Source organism: Bufo bufo, chromosome 2, assembly GCF_905171765.1.
Source record: "Bufo bufo chromosome 2, aBufBuf1.1, whole genome shotgun sequence".
Classification (NCBI taxonomy): domain Eukaryota; kingdom Metazoa; phylum Chordata; class Amphibia; order Anura; family Bufonidae; genus Bufo; species Bufo bufo.
This window is the reverse complement of record NC_053390.1, coordinates 183042562-183061186: the sequence shown is the minus strand read 5'-3', so window position 1 is coordinate 183061186 and position 18625 is coordinate 183042562. Positions and strand designations below refer to the sequence as shown.

Here is an 18625-nt window from a genome sequence, read left to right as displayed (position 1 = left end):
TCAGGCTCTATTTAGGTCTGCCTCACACTGCTGACCATGCGGTTGATATTTTCTCCTTGGAGTTGCTAGAGCTTGCTTGTCTGGGATCTTCTGCTTCTCCATACATCTCTAAGCTAAGTACTAGTTGCCTTTTCTGTTTGTTGTTCTCTGGTGTGTTTTTGTTCTAGACCTCAGGGAGATGCGGGTTTCTTCATCTGGGAAGGAACCAGCTGTCTCGTCTCCTGCTACCTATCCTAGGGCTTGTCAGTTTTTGCAGGGCATGGGTACGAGCATTTCCACCATCAGGATCTGCTCATACTGGCAAGAGTTAGGGAAAGGCCTAGGGATTTCTAGGAGGTCACCATCCCCCTTCCTTAGCTTTTGAGGCCTAGACTGTAGTCTATTCCTTTTGTGTGTATTTGGTGTTTTCCCCTTCCCCATTACAGCATGAGACCTTAGATTGTGAATTAAATTACAGGGCTGTGACACTTCAATAATAAGACTCATTAAATATATGAGCATCTTTATATTAGTGCACAGCCACAGTAACCTCTAAGCCACACATTACTGCAGTTCACGTCAGGCCAGTGTACTACTGTCACTATTTTTTAGGTCAGGAAACATCCCCTAACATTTTAAGAAAAAGCCGCTACCGCTTCTAAGCTTTTGTGGTCTTCATTACAAGGATGAGATGACTTATTTCAACAAATAGTCATACACAAAGCAATGCCATCAGACAAGAGGACAAAAAGAAAAGGTCAATTATCTAAAGGGGCACTCCAAATGAGAATATTAGTAGTGGTAGGAGTTTGGGGACCCCTGTTCTTAGGCTACTTTCACACTTGAGGCAGAGAGATCCGGCAAGCAGTTCCGTCGCCGGAACTGCCTGCCGGATCAGGCAAAATGTATGCTAACTGATGGCATTAGTAAGACTGATCAGGATCCTGATCAGTCTTAAAAATGCCTGATCAGTCAAAAAAATGCATTGAAATGCCGGATCCGTCTTTCCGGTGTCATCCGGCAAAAACGGATCTGGCATTTATTTTTTCACCTTTTTTTCAGTCTGCGCATGCGCATACCGGAAGGACGGATCCGGCATTCCGGTATTCTGAATGCCGGATCCGGCACTAATACATTCCTATGGGAAAAAAATGCCTGATCCGGCATTCAGGCAAGTCTTCAGTTTTTTTAGCCGGAGATAAAACCGTAGCATGCTACGGTTTTCTCTTTTGCCTGATCAGTCAAAACGACTGAACTGAAGACATCCTGATGCAAACTGAACGGATTACTCTCCATTCAGAATGCATGGGGATATACCTGATCAGTTCTTTTCCGGTATAGAGCCCCTGTGACGGAACTCTATGCCAGAAAAGAAAAACGCAAGTGTGAAAGTAGCCTTAAAGATGGAGGGTTTAAGCTCGGTTTATGGCCTATTCTGCACCCAAGCTTCACTCATTTCTGTGGCTGCCCCTCCTTCACTGTTTTCAAGTGACAGGGCCAGGCAGTGGCAAGGAAGCAAGGGATGGTCTGACCACAGAAATGAGTGGAGCTTGGGTGCAACAAGAGCAATGGTGATGGCCTCATTGCACCAAAGGCCTCATTTGCATATTAAGAACAAAGTATCATAACTCTCGGATCAACAAAACAAAAAAATTGTTTCAATCAGGCGAACCACAGCTAGGTGTCTATGCAAACAGTTGGCTAGGCAATTTTTTTTTTACGATTGCATTTTACTCTTTTGGATCAAATTCATTTTTTCATTTGGTATTTATTACAAATATTGAGCCATTCTGTCACAAAGGGTTAACTGTTTTTCTAGCTGTGTGACTGGTACTTTAAGTTTCACTTTCACTATGTCATCTAATAACTCTTATCTGCAAATTTCTGAGGTCATAAACAATTATTTAAGCCACATTCTTAGGGCTCATGCACATGAACGCGTGCTGCCTGTTTAGTGCATTGGGGATAGCAAATTGCGGTTCCCAATGCACGGGCACCGTTCATTTGGCTGGCATAGACGGATGCAGGCCCATTCAACTTGAAAGGGTCCGTGACCCGTCCACACCACAAAAAAGAAAAATAGAACAAGTTCAATTTTTTGCGATGTGGAGGCCCGGGCCGAAATGCCACAGAAGCACTGAGTAGTGCTTTCGTGGCCTTCCGCTGTATGCCTCTGCACCCCATCTTCCGGATTACAGGCCCAATCAAGTGAATGGGTCTGGATCCATGATACGGTGCGTGGGCCGCAATATGGGCACCAGCCAACAAGGGTTGTGTGCATGAGTGCTTATCAGTAAGATAAGAATTGAGCTATAATGATTATTTATAAGGTCAGAGATCAGAGATAAGGAGCCCGTCAGCTCCCTGCATGACGGAGCATGGAGAAAATTCAGAACCAGTTACTAGGTAAACTCAAAGCTGTGCAAGAAAAACAGCTCAATATATTTTTAATTATTATTTTTTAGCTCAAAATGAGTACAATGCACCCAAGAAGGCCCCTAAAAAACCCACTTTGGTGTTCCACCCTTTGCATGGGTAAAAATCAAAATTGTTCCCAAGCATGTAGCTGTGTCCAGCCATTAAACCTTGCAGTGTGTCTACCTGTCCAGCATCTTTCGGTATCTGGTTCTACACTGTACACAATTTCTTTTTTGCCACCACAGGCGAGGCTCAGCCATTCTCTTGCACCTACCTTTTCCTAAATGCGTGTTTATACTCATGTATCTAGCTGTTCCTGTAAGGCTCTTGTGTTCTCGGTAGGGTATGTGCTTCTTTGTTTCTGGGTCTATGTATTCTTTTGCCAAGCCAAAATCTATTATGTGAATTATTTGCTGGTTCTTGTTGCCTGGACGACCTATTAAAAAATTTTCAGGCTTTACATCCCTATATATCAAGTTCTTTGAATGAACATATTCCATGCGAGAAATCTGTAAGAAATAAAAGCACATGCATTAAAAATGTAAACCAAATTAGCATAAATATATGATTTATAAGTATAACTGTAGTGGTATATGGTCACACAGATCACGGCATGGTTAAAGGGAGTTATCCGTAAACATCATAACTGTTCCCAATGTTATACTGTATTTGGGTCTCATTTATCGCCACTGCCTAAAAGCAAAACTAGCCTTGTTGCCCATGGCAACCACAGTGCAGCTTTCATTTTTTACGACAAAATAAGAAATTGAAGCAGAGCCCTGACTGGTTCCCAAGAGCAACAAGGACAGCTTTCTTAAAATGAGGCCTGTTGTAGGCACCCATAAGGCAGAGTTCACACTTCAGTTATTTGGTCAGTTATTTCCATCAGTAATTGTGAGCCAAAACCAGTAGTGAAGCCTCCTCAGACATAAGGTCTAATGGAAGGAGATGAACCTGTTCTGTGTTTTTGACCCGAACCTGGTTTTGGCTCACAATAACTGATGGAAATAACTGACCAAATAACTGAAGTGTGAACTGGGCCTAATGTGATGGGTTCTTGCTTGTGAACCCTCCACATGCAGCCATATCACTTCCTCAGTGGAAGTAACAGGTCCATTCACATGCAGTGATCACCTCTACTGTATCGGGAGAAGCCATTACTACTGCAATTGTTCGTCCTCATACAAGGTCATTGTATTTGGGCAGCAGATCGCTGGTCACACTGCACGACCTGCAGCCCAGAAACAATGATTTAAAGGGGTTGTCGCATCTCAGGCAATGGGGGTATATCGCTAGGGTATGCCTCCATTGTCTTATAGGTGCGGGTCCCACTGCTGTATCGGGAACAGAGCCCCCGCAAGGTGGTAGCTGGAGGACTCTGTTCCGGCCACCACCAAGCACACTCCCCAAAGAAATGAATGCACCACGCATGACCGGCCACCGCTCCCATTCACTTCTATGGGCCCGACGGAAATAGCGGAGCCAGTGCTCGGCTATTTTCAGCGGCCCCATAGAAAATGACTGGAGGGTGGCTGCGCATGCGCAGTGCCCTCTCCACTACTTTTGGGACTCTGTTCTTGATATAGGTGCAGGTCCCAGTGGTGGGACTCACACCTATAAGACAATGGGGGCATATACTAGCGACATGCCCACATCGTCTGTGATGAGACAACCCCTTTAATGTGCTGCATAAAGGATGAAACTACCTGATGAAGGAGCGTTTGCTTGTTCATCCGGTTATAGGCACCCCCTTTACATGGGCAGATTATCGGGCACAAACAATAGGACTAACATTCTTTTCTAATAATCGGCCAGATAATAGCATCATGTAAATGCGCCTATGGTCAGTGTTCATGGAGATCGTTTCTTCCCCAGCTGACTGGCGGGGCTGTGGGGGGTTGGTCTTGACGCTCAGATACACTTTACAAAGAACAAGTATCTGAGCGTCAAGGTTTTGACGGCTCAGTGTTGCTACCATCTTTCTGTCCCTTTCTTTGCTTTGGGCGAATGATCGGGCAGCCCACCTTGGCGCCGTATTTAGGGACAGTCTGAGGGAGAGATTGAGGGGGCTGTTTATGAGGTGGATGCAGGGCACTTACAGGTCTTAGAGACCCAATCCTGTATTCCTTTCCATATTTTCACTTCTCATGCCTTCCTTGGTCTCTAATTAGCAGTGTATACGCACCTTGCATGCTACTGGCATCTATACTCTTTTGGTTCTATTTTCACCATTCATTGTGGTGGGGCTTATTTTATTGATTTAATAAACGTTACGTTTTAAAGGGTTACCACACGCAGGCAGCGTTTTGGTGTCGGCCTCCAGAGCAGAATAGAAACTGATGCATTCTGAGCAGATCCTTTACAATTCAGGATACATTAGGGCAAAACTGATCCGTTCAGGGCTCTCAAAAGCAGTCCAAAACGGATCTCACAAACGGAAAGCCAAAACGCTAGTGTGAAAGTAGCCTAAGGCCTCATGCACACAACAGTTGTGTGTTTTGCAGTCCGCAAATTGCGGAACGGCACGGACAGCTAGGGGTGGGCGATATGGCCTAAAATCTATATTGCGATATAATTTTAAGCATGTGCGATATGCAATATATATTGCGATATATTGTTTTCTATATTTGGGGGGCGTGTTTAAACTTTTTTTTACTTTTTATTTAATAACTATTAGTCTCCTTAAGGGCTAGAACCCTTGTCATATTCACCCTAATAGAGCTCTATTAGGGTGAATAGGACTTTACACTCTCCATGCTGCCCTGTGCTTTGTGCACTCAACAGCAGGGAGCTGATCCCCCTCCCCTAAATGGTGCCATCCACAGATCCCCCCCCTCACCTAAATGGTGCCATCCACAGATCCCCCCCCTCACCTAAATGGTGCCATCCACAGATCCCCCCCCCCCCTCACCTAAACGGTGCCATCCCCAGATCCCCCTAAACGGTGCCATCCCCAGATCCCCCCCTCCCCTAAACGGTGCCATCCCCAGATCCCCCCCCTCCCCTAAACGGTGCCATCCCCAGATCCCCCCCCTCCCCTAAACGGTGCCATCCCCAGATCCCCCCCCTCCCCTAAACGGTGCCATCCCCAGATCCCCCCCCTCCCCTAAACGGTGCCATCCCCAGATCCCCCCCCTCCCCTAAACGGTGCCATCCCCAGATCCCCCCCCTCCCCTAAACGCTGCCATCCCCAGATCCCCCCCCCTCCCCTAAACGGTGCCATCCACAGATCATCCCCCCCTCCCCTAAACGGTGCCATCCACAGATCATCCCCCCCTCCCCTAAACGGTGCCATCCACAGATCATCCCCCCCCTCCCCTAAACGGTGCCATCCACAGATCATCCCCCCCACCTTCCCTAAACGGTGCCATCCACAGATCATCCCCCCCCCTTACCCTAAACGGTGCCATCCACAGATCATCCCCCCCCCCTTACCCTAAACGGTGCCATCCACAGATTTCCCCCCCCCCCCCCCCCCCCCCCCCTAAACGGTGCCATCCACAGATGGCGGCCCCATTGAAGTGAATGGGTCTGCATCCAAGCCAAAAAAACTGCGGCTCGGATGCGGAACAAAACAACGGTCGTGTGCATGAGGCCTAACAAGGAGTTCCAGACAATTTCTTTAAAGTGTAACTCATATTTTTTTATTTTATTTGCTAGTTTATTAGAGCTAGGCATGTATACCTGAGTTAGTCTGTCAATGATTGTCAAAATATTTGCAATTACCTTATAATAACAGCTTTCATTAATGTCCCCTGACTCTTTCCACTGCTCCCTTAAAAGACAGTTGCTAGAGCTTGTTTGTCTTCCATTTAGTATAAACAGAAGACAGAGGGGCGGTCCTTCACACTGCATGCCTGCATTAGGCTTCAGAGTGAGGAGGCGTGTCTCTCAGTAATTTGATTGGCTGGCAGGGAGCTGCTGGCTACAGAAAGTGTGTATGGAAAGTGAGGGAAAGCAGTTTTGGCCTCAGAGAACTGGCAGAGGAGCCATCTTGAGAAGGTCCTATTGTAAATTTTTAAACAGCTGTAACTAAGGGGAAAACTCAAGGAAAACAGGGGTAAGTGAAGAAACTAAAGATGGCTTTATGCATAATGCTGCTGCAGCAGTAACGTATGCTAAAATTGATTTTCTGATGAAAACACGACAGTTAACCTTTAATAAATATTTAAGTTTGAATATAATTTCATAGTTTACATACTCCCTAATCAGCCATAACATAAAAACCAATTGTGTAGGTCCCCTTGTCCTGCCAAAACATCTCTAACTCAGAGACATGCACTTGAGGTGTCCTTCAAGCACCAAGACATTAGCGGCAGATCTTTTTTCAAATATACATTTTTTTACCAATTAAAACCAGACTGATATATATTCATTTTTCTAATCTGCTATACGTATTAAAATATTTTTAATTCTATTTCCTGAACATGTTAAAGAGGACGGCCATCTTTCCAAAGCGGCTATTAACAGCCTCTAGACAAATGCTTTACAGCACCTAAAAATCACCATAGGAACCCATAGTGTGAAGATGATTTCTATAGGATCGTTTATTAGGCATGTTCTGTGACCTGTGCAGGTGTCATTATGTGTATGGGGTGGGGGCGCCCTCATCAGGGATCGCACTGCCCAGGGATTGGGCTGTGTAACGGCTCCCTTATCTACACAGATGTGTCATCGGTCAATGTGATCCTGCCTGTGATGAGATGACCGGAAATGTGATCTCCACAGAACAGGGAGTCTTACCTATTATGGGTCATAGAGGCAAGTGAAAAAATTGCAGGATTTTTATTTTTAAAGGGAACCTGTCATCACCTTTATGCTGCCCATACTAATGGCAGCATAAAGTAGAGACAGGCGAGTTGATTTCAGCGGTCTGTCATTTGTAAGTTAAAAGTAAGTGGTTGCCCGAGAACCAACATCACAATCATTGCAAACTAGGCCTGGAAAAGAGTCATGGCCACCTGAGAAGAGTCCTGGTTATCCATAAATTCCTGCTCTCCCTGCCCACCTGCTGATGACTGACAGTCTTCTACCTAGTTTTCTCCCTCTCTCTAGGAGAGAACTGCCAATCATCAGCAGATGGGTGAGAGAGCTGGAGATTATCAATAACCATGACTCTTCTCAGGTAGATTTGACTCTTTTCAAGGCCTGGGCTCCAATGATTATGATGCTGGTTCTCATCAACCACTTACTTTTAGCTCATGAGTGACACACCGCTGACATCAGCATTTCTGTCACTAATTTATGCTGCCCTGATGACAGGTTCCCTTTAAGGGGTTATCCAAGACTTCTAAAACCTCAGAGAGTGCCCCCACCTCCACGATGCTCTGGCAATCAACATCCTGTTGACTGGTTCCAGGAGGTGACAGGTCACGGCTGCAGCCACTGATTGGCTGTCGCAGTCACATGGCGGTCATCAGTGTGTTGATGCCAGTGCATTGCAGAGCTGCAGAGACGGCCAGGGAGCAAGGAAGCTGGAACCCAGCGACAGGGACCAGGCGAGTATGAACCCCATTGTGGGTTGGCCACTCTCTGAAGTTTTATATATATATTTTTTTAAGTCTTAGATAAACATTTTGGAGAAATCCCCAGGAATTCTATAAAAATAAAAAATAAAAAGTTTTAACGTACAAACTTGATTACGGTAATCAGATGCACATTAACGAGCCATAAAGTGCCCGGATGTTTCTGATGCTGCAGCGCCTATTCTGCGTCAGGGGTAATGCCCACAACACTTCAGCTTCTAAGAACTGACTGTTCATCCCACCCCTGTTATAGTAATGAGATCGTCAATGTTATTCACTTCAGCCGGCAGTGGTATTAACAATGTATTATGCCTGATAGATGTAGATAACTGTAGACCACTGTATTACTTATATTGTACTGATCCCAAATGAAGCTACATCTATACTTCGGGGTGCTCACACACATTGCAGCCCGGCTGCGGTATCTGCATGTGGCTCACCACTATTCGCTGGGCAGCACCTGTACTTATAAAGCGCCAACATACCGCGGCACTTTTACAGACACCACGGCAAGTATAGCTGCAGCTGACAATTAGCGCTAATCTCCAAGCGTCTGGGCTGCACTGTGCACCCTTTACAGGTTTCTAAAGCTTAAATCAACCAATGGTTTAAAAAAAATATTCTAGTCACTTGCAAACATCAGAAGGACAAAGAGAGATAAAAACACATCTTACTTACCAGCTGTATGGCTATCATCAGAACGGTTTTCAAGGAAAACGTTCTATCGCACAAGTCGAATAAGTCTTCCAAACTTGGCCCCAGTAGTTCTAGCACCATGGCATTGTATTTACCGCAAGGACCAAAGTAATAAACCTGAGGTACACCATCTAATGGAGACAAAAGTGACATATTGTAACATCTGCACTGAAAACTGCGGATAAACAGCATGCGTTCTGAACCCACACCCCAAAACCTGATACACCCTTCCAATGAAGAAACCCAAGCTTGACCTGTATTCGCCATGTGAACTGTTGTGGGTCGACACACTGACGAGCCCCATTCCAGTAGCAGGTAATCTGCATGTGGCTTATACCACGCGCTCTGCGTCTAAAGAATTCACAGGTCAATATTTTTCCCCACAACACATTTTAAATCCACATTGGAAATGTATGCATCCATATGAACTATGGTTAGGACTCCCACTGAAAATAATGGGAGGCAGATTTCAAACAGATTTTGGTGCATCTTCAACAACAAAATCCATATGAAAGATTAGCCACGTGAATGTGGCCCTTGTGAAGTCTGCTGTATACAGACAGGTAATTATTCCAAACATTTCTGTATTACACTGATAAAAATATAAATTATATAGATATATATATATATAGATATATATATATATATATCAGGGATAATATGAAATAGCGCCACCTGGTGTTTCTACTGAACAGCTATTCTGTGTGCACCAAGGTGGACACCTGCTCCGTCTTGCTCCTTCAGGTATGTGGAGGGATCCCTGGTGTGGTGAGCTTCTCAGAGCTAATGCTGAGTGAGACCGCATTACTATAACTGCACTTGCTCAGCAGCTCACCGCAGAAACAAAAAGGACTCTGTACTTTAAAAGTACCCAGCTAACCGCACTTGGGATCCCTCTGCATACCTTCAGGAACAAAGGAAAGACTGAGCATGTGCGTCCACTTTAGCACATTCACTTAGGTGGACACAAGATGTTCAACAGAAACAGCAGGTGGCGCAATACTAACATTATTCCTGGAATATTGGGGGATAGAAACACAAATGAGTAAATATATAAAAAATGTAATAATGGTCTGGATTTAACGTTAAAAAAGGTCTTTTGTAGGACAACCCTTTTAACCGTTTCCACACAAGTACAAATGGCAGTAGTAAACGATCCAAAGGCACACATCAGGAACATTCAGAGACATACGGTGCAGTATATCACTTGCACAGGTCGGAAACTGTTCAGATCCCTTTTCAGTTCAGACACAAAACCAGCAAAAGCTTAGCCATGTTTTTATGAATACAGTTTAATATAGCAGATAATGGCCTCATGCACACCCCCGTTGTTTTGGTCCGCAAAGTCGCAGTTTTAGCGGCTCGGATGCGGGCCCATTCACTTCAATGGGGCCGCAAAAGATGCGGACAGCCGTCTGTGTGCTGTCCGCATCCGTTGCTCCGTTCTGTGGTCCGCAAAAAAAAATATAACATGCACTTTACGGACAAGAATAGGCAGTTATATTAAAGGCTATCCGTGCCGTTCTGCAAATTACAGAACGAACATGGACGCCATCAGTGTTTTGCGGATCTACAGTTTGCAGACCGCAAAACACACAACGGTCGTGTGCATGAGGCCTAAGCCGGATTCATCCTATGGAGTACGGACAAAAAAGGATTTATCTATCTATTCTATGACATATTTCCTAATAAGAGACTGAAGAATTACGACCCGATGGAAGTGTCTCCGTACATGACGAGCGCTTCATGAGTTCTTAACACTGCCGATGGTAGGGGAAAAAGTGTTCTACGAATCGGGCCTTGTGGATTCAAGATTCTACCAAGACCTGATCACATTATATAGAACGTCAGCAGGTAAGGCTCGATTCACATGTCCGAATTGTGGATGCCTTTCCTGACCCCACTGTGGGGCTACACGGTTAGGCTGCATTCACATCTGCATGCAGAACTTAGTAGACATGGCTGCACTATTTATTAGCGGAGAAGCACACAGCGAACAACAGAACTACCGGATTTGGCACATAATTGAAACGAATGGAGCAGAACAGACACAATTCGCTATAATGGGGCCTGTTCGGGTGTCCGCTCTTTGTGGCAGAATCTGCCATAGAGGCCTCAAATGAAGTCATTTGAATAGAGGTGGCAATGTTTTCAGTCTACATTATGCTGCCAGCCTATTACCTGGATAACTGGTTGGTGGCAGCTTGAGACGCTAGGTCCTCTTGACGGGTTCCCCTTAATATGGCCAACAAGGCCTTCTAAATAGTATTGTTGCAGCGGAATGTCCTTATGTACCCTTCTAGCCGATATGAATGATGCTCATCCAGGGAGTCAATACTAAATCATTTATATCTCAGGTTATTTCTTACAGCACTTGTAAAGAGGGAGTAGCAGGCAATGCATTATTGAAATCCAGCCTGTGGCACTCATGGAACCACGTAGATCACAATTGATCATGAAAGTAAGGGCTCATTCAGACGGCCGTATGCTGTCCGCAAAAATACTGAATGCTATCCGTTTTTTTGCGGATCCGCAAAAAAACGGATCTGCAAAAAAACGGATAGCATTCAGTATTTTTGCGGACCCATAGACTTCAATGGGGCCATGTCCTGATTTTCACGGACAAGTATAGGACATGTTTCATTTTTTTTGCGGAACTGTGGAATAGAAAAAGGGCCCCATGGAAGTGAATGGGTCAGCATCTAATCCGCAAAAAAACGGATCCACATTTTTGCGGATAGCATACGGCCGTCTGAATGAGCCCTAAGGAAGCTATAATGAAACCACCTTCTTTTTCCATCATCAGAACCTCTCATCCAGCAAGCCACCTAAAATGTAGAGTTTGGAGCCTATGGAAGTTTATTACTAGAGCATTAGCTTCTGGCTCCATATGTGGCTTCCAGAGTATTCTGCCCATCCCGGTTTTGCCGCAGTCTTCACTGTTGATTATATAGGCGCTTTGCTTGATTTATCATTTGCCGAGCACATAGTCAATTCTTCTTTAAAGGCTTCCATTCACACATGCAGTACATTATACAATTACCCGGTCACTAATCTCTATCCCAGAAGCGCTAGTCCAATGGCACAGGCCACTGAAAGCTCATCATACAGCTGGCAATAAATCTGCTTACACTGGTTTACCGCTATACACTGTAATCCCAAGAGTAGGACTTATTTATATTTTTTTTGTTAAATGTTGCATCTCAATAATATACGGCACAGAAACGGTAATGTAAGTTACGTTTCAAATTAAAAATTAATCACAGTTGGTGGAAACGTTGTAGAGAAGTTAAAACCTCAAAATGTATTAGGTATGCGTTATAATAAAGGGGCAGGGTGTGCGAGCCCTACCTCAATGTAAACCAACAAAAAATCTGAACTGTACGGACAAGCCAACATATACCCCCACAGGGTCCCTTGCGTTGCAGCAACGGGGTTATTGGCTGCCTAGAGGAATATACCCTAGAGTGTGCGCCACTGGTTCACGCACTTCACTCAATAATATATAGGAACCGGTAACAACTTAGAGGCTGCTGCAGTGCAGTGTACCCATATAATGTTACCAGTCACCATCAGTTCACTGCTATAGACTGCAAGGCCAGGATCTGCTGCAGGCGGGTGACCCGATATTAGCCTCCCCACTAATGCTATACAGTCCCCTCAGTGCCTCTGATGTTGAACAGTATAATTGTCTGGCATAATTAGCATGGTGGCTAAACGACTCTATGTCCCCATAAAGGGGTAGCGCTGAACCTATACCCTCTATCCTGATCTACGTTTCGCCCTGTAGGCTCATCAGGAGCTCGGTAATTAGCGTTCAGGACAGACAAACACATAGAACGCCGTATGCCTCGTGTGGTGAGGCTATGGCATATATTGAGTGTAGTGCGTGAACCAGTGGCGCGCACACTGGGGTATATTCCTCTAGGCAGCCAATAATCCTGCAACGCAAGGGACCCTGTGGGGGTATATGTTGGCTTGTCCGTACGGTTAAGATTTTTTGTTTGTTTACATTGAGGTAGGGCTCGCACACCCTCCCCCTTTATTTTAACGTATACCTAATACATTTTGAGGTTTTAACTTCTCTACAACGTTTCCACCAACTGTGATTAATGTTGCATATCAATAACTCTAATATCTGAAATGTCGAGACTAAAAACCGAAAAGTATGCTTAAAAAGGGCTATTGCCATATTACTAACAGTAAACCATAACATTCTGCTAGGTCGGAGTCCGGCTTCTGAAACCTGCAAATTTCTCAGAGCTATATTTGGCAACCCCCTGCCTTCTTGGACCCGGGTGGTATCACGGTAATAGAGGGTGAGCTAAGACGACAGTGGGATCACCCTTGTCAGGGCAGCAGTTCCGCCTATCAGGCAGGAGAAGAGTAGGGATATTGTAGGGTTTTTATTGGGGTTAGTTTTTCATTATTATGAATACTATTAAAGGTTACATTTTATGGAGTAATTTTTGTTTCTGCTGTGACGCTACTAATTCATTACCTATGGTTGACATCCTGACTTAACTGACAGTTGACTGGTGAGATCTGTGATTTTTTATTATATATATATATATATATTATTTTTTTTATTATTATTATTTTACACAATTTAATAAACAATGGTGTAACTAGCAAATTTCTAAGGGTACTTTCACACTAGCGGCTGGACGGACCCGTCAGGCTGTTCACCCTGTCGGATCTGTCCAGCCACTATCTCGCCGTGCCGCCGGCCCGTCCCCATTGACAGTTCGCGGTGAGAGGCCGCCGGACTAAAAAGTCAGACATGCAGTACTTTTAGTCCGGTGGCCTTTCGTGGTGCTGCCCGGAGCCCCGCCCCCATTATAGTCAATGGGGACAGAGCAGCGGTCTGGCAAAATAGCGGCAGGACGGATCCGACAGGGTGAAAAGCCTGTCAGATCCGTCCTGCCGCTAGTGTGAAAGTAGCCTAAATGACTTCACGGCATGTCAGAGCTGGCTGAAATCATGAGCCTGATAAAAGAACTGCTTCTACACGGCTTCTGAACATCACAAAAGCCTCCCATGTCTGTAAGACCTCTTTCACACGAACAATACGGATTGTGCCAGGATGCGCTCAGTGAAGCTCGCACCATTTCGCAAGCAACGTCAGTTTTGTCTGCAATTACAATGTGTTTTTCGCTCAAGCCCCATTCACTTCTATGGGACCAGGGCTACGTGAACAACGCAGAATATAGAACATGCTGCGATTCTCATGCAGCGCAGAAATTATGTGCGGAAAAATAACGCTCATATGCACAAACCCATTGAAATACATGGGTCAGGATTCAGTGTGGGTGCTATGCGTTCACTTCACGCAATGCACCCGCGCAGAAAACTCGCTTGTGTGAAAGGGGCCTAAGGGTGCCTTCACTCGCGGCAGAATTTTCCACGACTAATAAATAAGTTCAATTCACCTGAATGGGGCTTGCAGAGATGCATGTGCTTTCCACCTCAGTCAAATGAAAGGAAAGGATTTTCAGTCGTAGAACATTCTGCCACAAAATCTGCCGTGTGAAGGCACCCCAAGTAGCGATTTCCTCTTAGGCTACTTTCACACTCGTTTCCGTTTGTGAGATCAGTCACGGGCTCTCACAAGCGGTCCAAAACGGATCAGTTTTGCCTTAATGCATTCTGAATGGAAAAGGGTCCGCTCAGAATACATCAGTTTGCCTCCAATCAGTCTCCATTCCGCTCTAGAGGCAGACACCAAAGCACTGCTTGCAGAGTTATTCTGCCCGCCTGACGAAGTGGAGCAAAACAGATCCGTCCTGGCACACAATGTAAGTCAATGGGGGCAGATCAGTTTTCTCTGACACAATAGAAAACAGATCCGTCCCCCATTGACTTTTAATGGTGTTCATGACGGATCCGTCATGGCTATATAAAAAAAGAGACATAAAATAACCAGATCCATGACTGATGCATGCAATTGTCTTATTGTAACGGAAGCGTTTTTTGCAGATCCATGACGGATCCGCAAAAAAACACTAGTGTAAAAGTAGCCTCATCTGTTCTGTGAGGTCTGGGGTTGAAAACAAACAGTGGGAAATAAGGGAAAGGATGTCGCAGCAGTACAGTGCTTGTAGACTTCAATAGAAGGACATGCCCGCTGCTTATGAGCGAAATGCATTTAGCTGTGCAGCTGAAACAGGGAATAATATGGCTGAAAAAAAATATATTAGGGAAGCCTGAACAACTATTCCTTCACAGTTATGATTGTACAAAAAAAAAAAAAAACAACCATTATGCACATTTTTTTTTTTTATTATTATTATTTTTAAACTCAGGCTTTAAAACAAACAATCATCCTCCTGTGCCACAGTTATGGTCCTCCTACCACTGTTTGTACAAAAAACTGCAGTAATGTAGGAGGTATAAGTGACCACTGAAGCCAACCAATGTCCTCAGTAGTATAAGGCAGGAAACTGATGATGACAGTGACTAGATGCAGTGGTCACATGCTGCATACCTGCAAGTCACCACTGCAGCCTGGTAAACAAACAGTGGGAAGAGGACTGAAACTGTGGCACAGCGGGGGAGAAACAGGTGAGTAACTCTTGTCTGCCGAAAATGCAATCCGCTGTGCTAGAAAACTTTGGCCGTTCCTCGGCCGAAACAGCATGTTGATGGCATGATCGGCTGAATTCAGCCAATCTCTTGCCAATGTGCTAAAACACAGGGGAGCCTGTTTTTATTTAAAAAAATAAATAAATAATTGGTTGGGCAGTTTAGATGGTGGGATTGTTCATACGAGCGATCCCAAGGTGGCCGATCAGGACCTCAAATGTATGGCCAGCTTTAGTGAGTGACTAAACTAATAAAAATAGCAAAACTAATCTCCTTGTGATTAGAAAGTACAACATTTCAAGTGTTCAGATTTTCATGGAAGGATCGATGATTTCCGTTCATTATGAGATCAGGGGATTCTCATGGGACACTACCTTCCATGATGCATGACAACGACATTTGCCAAGACAAACACAAGATCAATACTGGAAAAAGGAGAGCTGGGGGATGGGATGGATTAAAAATAAAAAATAACCCTTAGTAACCGCACCGATCTCCCACTATTTGGGTCCCGATGCACCCCACTTCCTGCACACCGGAAATGGCTTTGACTCCTCACTAGGCCAATCACTGGCTGAGATGGTCAACACTGCGGCTAGTGATTGGCTGAGTAGACAGTCCAAACTATTTCCTGTGACTCCAGCCAGGAACATGTAGTGGGGGAGGAAGAGGGGAATCGGTGAGGCGATTCATGATTATTTTTTAACTCATTCCATCACTTTACTTAAAAAATAAAATAAGTTATTCCCCAAGAAAACCTCTTTAGGCCTCATGCACACGACCGTTGTGCGCATCCGTGGCCGTTGTTCCGTTTTCCGTGATTTTCTGCGGACCCATTGACTTTCAATGGGTCCGTTGAAAACTCGGAGAATGCACCGTTGTTCATCCGCAGCCGTGTTTCCTGTCCGTCAAAAAAATAGGACCTGTCCTATTTTTTTGACGGACAACGGTTCACGGACCCATTCAAGTCAATGGGTCCGTGAAAAAACACGGATGCACACAAGATTGGCATCCGCGTCAGTGATCCGTGGCCGTAGGCTACTTTCACACAGACGGATCGCAGACTCATATCCGACAGTATATTCTAACACAGAGGCGTTCCCATAGTGATGGGGACGCTTCAAGTTAGAATATACTAAGAACTGACTGCCCCCTGCTGCCTGGCAGCACCCGATCTCTTACAGGGGGCTGTGATCCGCACAATTAACCCCTCAGGTGCCACACCTGAGGGGTAAATTGTGCGTATCATAGGCCCCTGTAAGAGATCAGGTGCTGCCAGGCAGGAGGGGGCACACCCCCCTCCCTCCCCAGTTTTAAATTCATTGGTGGCCAGTGCGGCCCCCCCTCCCTCCCCCGTATTACTGTACATTCATTGGTGGCCAGTGCGGCCCCCCCTCCCTCCTCCTCCTAATTAAAATCCCCCCCCCCCCCTCCCAATTAAAATCTCCCCCCCCCCCCCCCCCCATCATTGGTGGCAGCGGAGAGTTCCGATTGGAGTCCCATTTTAATCGATGGGGCACCAAACGGTAACCATGGCAACCAGGACGCTACTGCAGTCCTGGTTGCCATGGTTACTTAGCAATTTTTAGAAGCATTATACTTACCTGCGATGCCTGTGACAGGCCGGGCGCTCCTCCTACTGGTAAGTGACAGGTCTGTGCTATAAGCAATGCGCCGCACAGACCTTTCACTTACCAGTAGGAGGAGCGCCCGGCCGGTCACAGACAGCGAAGGTAAGTATAATGCTTCTAAAATTGCTAAGTAACCATGGCAACCAGGACTGCAGTAGCGTCCTGGTTGCCATGGTTACCGATCGGAGTCCCAGCGATTAAACTGGGACTCCGATCGGAACTCTCCGCTGCCACCAATGATGAGAGGGAGGGGGGGGCCCACTGGCCACCAATGAATGTACAGTAATACAGGGGAGGGAGGGCGGCCCACTGGCCACCAATGAATGTACAGTAATACTGGGGAGGGAGGGGGGCCCACTGGCCACCAATGAATGTACAGTAATACAGGGGAGGGAGGGGGGCCCACTGGCCACCAATGAATGTACAGTAATACAGGGGGGGAGAGGGGAGGCCGCACTGGCCACCAATGAATTTAAAACTGGGGAGGGAGGAGGGAGGAGGGTGTGCCCCCTCCTGCCTGGCAGCACCTGATCTCTTACAGGGGGCTATGATCCGCACAATTAACCCCTCAGGTGTGGCACCTGAGGGGTTAATTGTGCAGATCACAGCCCCCTGTAAGAGATCGGATGCTGCCAGGCAGCAGTCATGTACACAGTTCGTAGTATATTCTAACTTGAAGCGTCCCCATCACTATGGGAACGCCTCTGTGTTAGAATATACTGTCGGATATGAGTTTCACGATCTAACTCAAATCCGATGGTATATTCTACATAGAGGCGTTCCCATGGTGATGGGGAAGCTTCAAGTTAAAATATACCATCGGATTGGAGAAAACTCTGATCCGATGGTATAATAGGGACTCCTGACTTTACATTGAAAGTCAATGGGGGACAGATCCGTTTGCAATTGCACCATATTGTGTCAACGTCAAACGGATCCGTCCCCATTGACTTGCATTTTTTTAAGTCAGGACGGATCCGTTTGGCTCCGCACGGCCAGGCGGACACCAAAACGAATTTTTCCTTCATGTCCGTGGATCCTCCAAAAATCAACGAAGACACACGGAATAAAAAACGGACACAGATCACGGAAACACGGAACCCGTTTTTGCGGACCGCAAAAAAAAACGGTCGTGTGCATGAGGCCTTAATGTGTACTTTAAGTAATCTGGATAGTGGGAGTAGTGCAACAGTCAAAACTAATGGCAAAGGGTCACACTTGTCCTTGGTAGAATACTGCACAATCGCAGATCCTGCACACTAACCTAAGGGCCTTGAATGTCATTCTTATATATATATATATATATATATATATATATATATATATATATATATATAATTAAATTATATTAATGTGACGATCCTGCATTTATGTGACGGTCCTGCTGCCCCACTGGTGTCCGCACCGGGATGGATCCCAGGTTACCATGGCCACTGGCACACCCCTTCGACGCCGTGTGACTGGAGCCGTGTCACATGTCCTTGCTCTCCTCCCTTCGCTTCCGCGCGCGCGATGCGCTCCATTGAATGACGCTGCGTTCCAGGGAGCGTGCGAGCGTGGGTGCGTAGCGGGAGACGGGAGTAGGGGGAGGAACGTCTGGCCCGGCGCATGCGCATGGCGGAGATGGGGACGCCAGCACTCGCGGCCATGTTAAAGGTCTTAGGATACAGCTGTATCCTTCTTAATACGTTTTTAACCCTTAATACACTGAGCACTTCTATAATCCACATGTGATACGACCCTTGGCTCCTTATTGTTTGATGTTAGGAGTTATAGATATCTGTATAGGAT

General features: G+C 45.8%; 1 protein-coding gene across 5 annotated transcripts in view; it reads right to left on the bottom strand.

The window, feature by feature from the left end:
- CSNK1G3 (casein kinase 1 gamma 3) overlaps nt 1-18625 on the bottom strand; it is a 146280-nt gene that overhangs the window by 37514 nt on the left and 90141 nt on the right. For all 5 annotated transcript variants that reach the window (XM_040415957.1, XM_040415956.1, XM_040415958.1 and 2 more), the window contains 2 exons: nt 8601-8749; nt 2672-2906 (listed from right to left, as the gene is read on the bottom strand). In XM_040415957.1, the coding sequence (XP_040271891.1) occupies nt 2672-2906; nt 8601-8749 (384 nt within the window). The remainder of the gene's footprint in view (nt 1-2671; nt 2907-8600; nt 8750-18625) is intronic.